We start from the raw sequence: 4,113 nt of genomic DNA on the forward strand, positions 1-4,113 counted from the left end.
CCTAGGATTCATCCCTGGCACTTCTCCTGCCTCACCACCCATACCCTATACATCACTGAGCATTGTTTTTACCTCCTCATCCTCAGGAAACCCTGAACCCAAGCTGCCATCAATCTCAGAGCCTGGACTACAGCAATAGACTCCTAATTGGTCTCTAGGCAACTACTCATGCCTCAATTTATTATCTATGCGGTGTACATGTCAACCACGCCAAGTAAGACCTGTCAAGGGCTTGCCACTGATTCTAAAATTAAAAAAACCAATCCTTAAGATTGTCTGGCCTTCACCCAGCTCTTCAGCCTCATCCTACACCACTCTCCCTTGCTGTTTCTGCTCCAGCCAGTTCTCTCTGCTACATACCATACTCTTCCTGTCTGAACCCCCTTCTTTCTTTATCTAGTACACCCTCATTCTTCAGACCTTAGCTCAAGCATCCCTTCCTCTGGGAAGTCTTCCAGGCTCCCTGGGCAAAGTCAAAATCCCTTATGAAAAAAAGTTAAAAATTTCCTATTATAAACTGTCATGGCACCTTGTACCTTTCCTTCTTAGCCCTCAACAAAGGGGTAAGAATTTATTTGTGTATCACTTATTTCCCTTACCTTTAGAGGTTCTTCTTGCTCCACCTGCTCATTCAGTTTTTGTGTGTAAGCATCACTAATTTCAGTTACTTGCACAAACCCCTGGAGGCCATTGGGGAGACTAATCACCAGTTCCAGTTCATTTACCTCTTTCACACAACCCAAAATCCTCATCCCCTCACACAGAGACTAGAAGAGAAAAAGCAAAATCAGTACAATAAGGAAGAGAACAATGAATGGGGATGTTAGGGGCGGTCTGGTTTCTAGTCTCAACTCTAACATACAAAAACTACAAGAGGTACATATGTGTATATGTCAATGCACTTAATTAAACATCGAACTGAGCACCATAAAAGGTCTAAGTTATACAACAATGTTAACAGCACTGAGGTGCTAGAGGGCACTTTCACCTTTTACTTTATTCCAAACCACCCAACCTCACCTCACAGGCAACAAAATGAAGGAAGCAGGCCAGGGGGGATAATAGCTGTCTAGAATGTGTCAGCCAGGTCTAAACCACCACCCTGCTCCATGTGACTACTGACATGAGGGAATGCAAGCTTGTGTTGTCAGCACCTTCAAATTTTTACAAGAAGCCAGAAATCACATTTTTATGTGAAGTTTTTTAGTCTTCTAACATTGGCACCATGTTAAACAATTTTCAAAAAAATATTATAGGACAAACAAAATACTTCTGGTAAGCTGAATCTGACTCTTTCCCTTCAGAATCATTTGATTTTCCCCCTTTTATGACAACTAACATATATGTCATTACCTAAAAATTTAAGGAACATAAGACCACTTCACTTCTTTGAGATAGTTTTCCTATCTATGAAATGAAAGAATAGAATCAGAATGATTGCTAAATTTATTGCCAGTTCTAACCTACGAACCTATGAAAAAATAAATCCCATGAGGCTATCAGCGGATGAGCTAAAAAGAAAACAAACAAAAAGACAATACATGATGCCAGGCATTAATTAATAATAGAAAGAAATGATGCTCAATTCTGAGCACAAACTGCAAGAATCTCTATAAACACAAGTCATATATACACATATGTATATTTATGAATTAAAGAAAAAAGGAAGCAAGAATGAAGGAAGGACATATACAAACTTAAGCAACCCAGGTACTTTGTTTAAAATAAAACCAAACTTTAACAAACCTCAATACTAAGGATTTCAAACTTCTCTTTTATAGACTTGCTGCTTTCTCTCTTTTCAATTTTCAACTTTTTTGTTTTTGCTGGCCCTTTCTGGCTTTTTTTCCTTTTGATGGATTCCTCTTCAGTAGAAATCTAAAGGTGAAAAAAGACCCCAAAGAATGAAAAGAAGCAATCCTGGCCTTTCCCTCCAATTTCAGGTCATCTGTCATCTTACTGTTATTGCTCCACTCCAACCCACTCCTAAATATTCCTTTAATTCCTACTTCAATCCAAATTTTCCCATTTTGTTCCCAATGCTCTCCTTGTCCAAAATCTGCCCTTCGTGTTCCCAGTCTTACAAAGATAGCTTTGTAATAAGAAGCAAATGGGAACAGTGCATGAATGGAAAGTGGAGTCACGAAGACCAAGTTAAACTCCCAATTCCACCATAACAAGCTGTGTGGTTTCAGCTAAATTACATAACCTCTCAGCCTGAGTTCCTCACCATAGAATAACGATCTCTATTTCATAGTATCGTTGGGAAGATTATATAAAATAAACATAAAGCCATACAATTAAATGTCAGTTCCCTTCCCTCCAGCATTTAGAGCACAGATTACTGTAGGTGAAGACTATGAATTCTAATGCAAATTCTGACCTTTATACCAGTACATGGCTGCAAGGACCCCACTCAAAAATACAATGATCAAATGCTCTCCCTCCATCCTTTATCAACACCACACAAAATCCCTAAGAATGAGGAACAGGACCACTGCAAACTCAAATATTAACTGCCATGCTTCAAAAGATACAGTCTTGTGGTGGTACAGACTAACATGTTCAATTTACAAATACAGATTTCAAAAAGAAACAAATCTGAAAAATAACACAATTCTCAAACAGGGCTTATTCTTTACAAGAACACTACAGAGAGTTTTCAGTGACTCTCAAACAAGCATATCACTTACATCAAATAAGTTGTCATGTTCAACTGACTGCTGGAACGATATCTCTGATTTGTGGGTCTTCCTTGTACCCCCACGGGGGAAGCTTTCTTCCATGGTTGCCATGTTTGGGTCTCCTGAAACAATGCAAAGAGTTATCAGGAGATGTAACCTGTTAAGATTTCTTAAAGGCCGTGATCAATGGGCAGGAGATGAGCCTTCAAGCACCAATGTGCTAGACAGCATTCAGGACCAAGGAATAGATGGTTTGACCCCAGGCCCCAAATAATATACAATTCATCTTTCCAAAGGTCTCTCCTTCTCCTTCAAAAATAAAAAATCCACACATTTTCTTCCAAGGAAAGAAATTATAGATTCAATGTAGTAAATATCATTAAGCAGCTACAGTTAAGTCAGAAATACACAAACAAATATATAACCCCCTACCTTCAAAGAACATCAACACTTTTAAGAAGATAAAATATGCAAACAATTTAAAATATAAATCAGATTACAAAAAAAAAAAAAAACCTATCATCAAAGAGGTAGGAAGTGATGAGGCATCAGTAAAGGAGGCAAGGATCCTAAATAAGTGCTTTTGAGCTAAATGTTAAAGAGGAATGGGAGTTTGACAGGTGGAAAGGGAAAAGCAGAAGGCATGTGAGAAAAAGCATGAAAACAGAAAGTCAATTATTTCACTGAGCACCAGATATTTATCAAACAATTGTTCAAAAGCCTACTGTTCCCTTTCTATGAAGGATTGTTCAACTAGACCACAGGGCGAATAAAGCATAATAATTGCAGTTAAAATTTAAAAGACAGAGTAGGCTTTTCATGGAAGATTTTGAATTATATATGAGTAGTTAGAATAACTGCTAAAGTTAGAATAAACAGAACAGTTTGAATCAAGGAAAAAAAATACACTGCAGACTACAAATTGAATAGGAAGACAAAACTGAGGGAGGGTAGGATTCAACTGCAGTACAACTGAGACACCGTGAGAACCAGAACGATGTATAAGTGAGAACGGAAGATCGGAGGGGTTGGTTCTGAGCGACTTGGGAATAAGAATCTAGAAAGGCTTGAGATAGTAGTAGCGGTGACGACCGAGAGGGAGCAGAGGATCGGGAAAGGATGTTATGTTTCGTAGAAATAGGAAAGTGCAGTCTAGTTTGCTGAGAACTTGACCCGTCATCTCATTTCAGTCAAGGGGAAACTAGAGCTTCAAAGAGATAGGCCATCGGGTGGCCAAGAAGGGGCTTAAGGTACTTCCCGGGGACAGAGCGTGATGTCACAGGGGCCACTCGAGCTTCTGAGCCCGGCTGGGGTAGTAGAATCACTCATCCGGCACTGCGGGGTGCATGGCAGGCACCCGGGGACCTTGCCCTGGGCCAGCCCTGGGAGCCACAAGGTTTCCTCCCTTGTAGCCTTTGCCCTCACTCAC

General features: G+C 39.8%; 1 protein-coding gene across 1 annotated transcript in view; it reads right to left on the minus strand.

Moving 5' to 3' along the window:
- PDCD11 (programmed cell death 11) overlaps positions 1–4,113 on the minus strand; it is a 39,431-nt gene that overhangs the window by 34,705 nt on the left and 613 nt on the right. The window contains exons 2-4 of the mRNA XM_080687118.1: positions 2,694–2,806; positions 1,747–1,878; positions 600–767 (exon numbers count right to left, since the gene is read on the minus strand). Of these exons, the coding sequence (XP_080543244.1) occupies positions 600–767; positions 1,747–1,878; positions 2,694–2,795 (402 nt within the window). The 5' untranslated portion in view covers positions 2,796–2,806. The remainder of the gene's footprint in view (positions 1–599; positions 768–1,746; positions 1,879–2,693; positions 2,807–4,113) is intronic.

The sequence above is a fragment of the Plecotus auritus genome, assembly GCF_963455305.1.
Source record: "Plecotus auritus genome assembly, chromosome: 9".
Taxonomy (NCBI): domain Eukaryota; kingdom Metazoa; phylum Chordata; class Mammalia; order Chiroptera; family Vespertilionidae; genus Plecotus; species Plecotus auritus.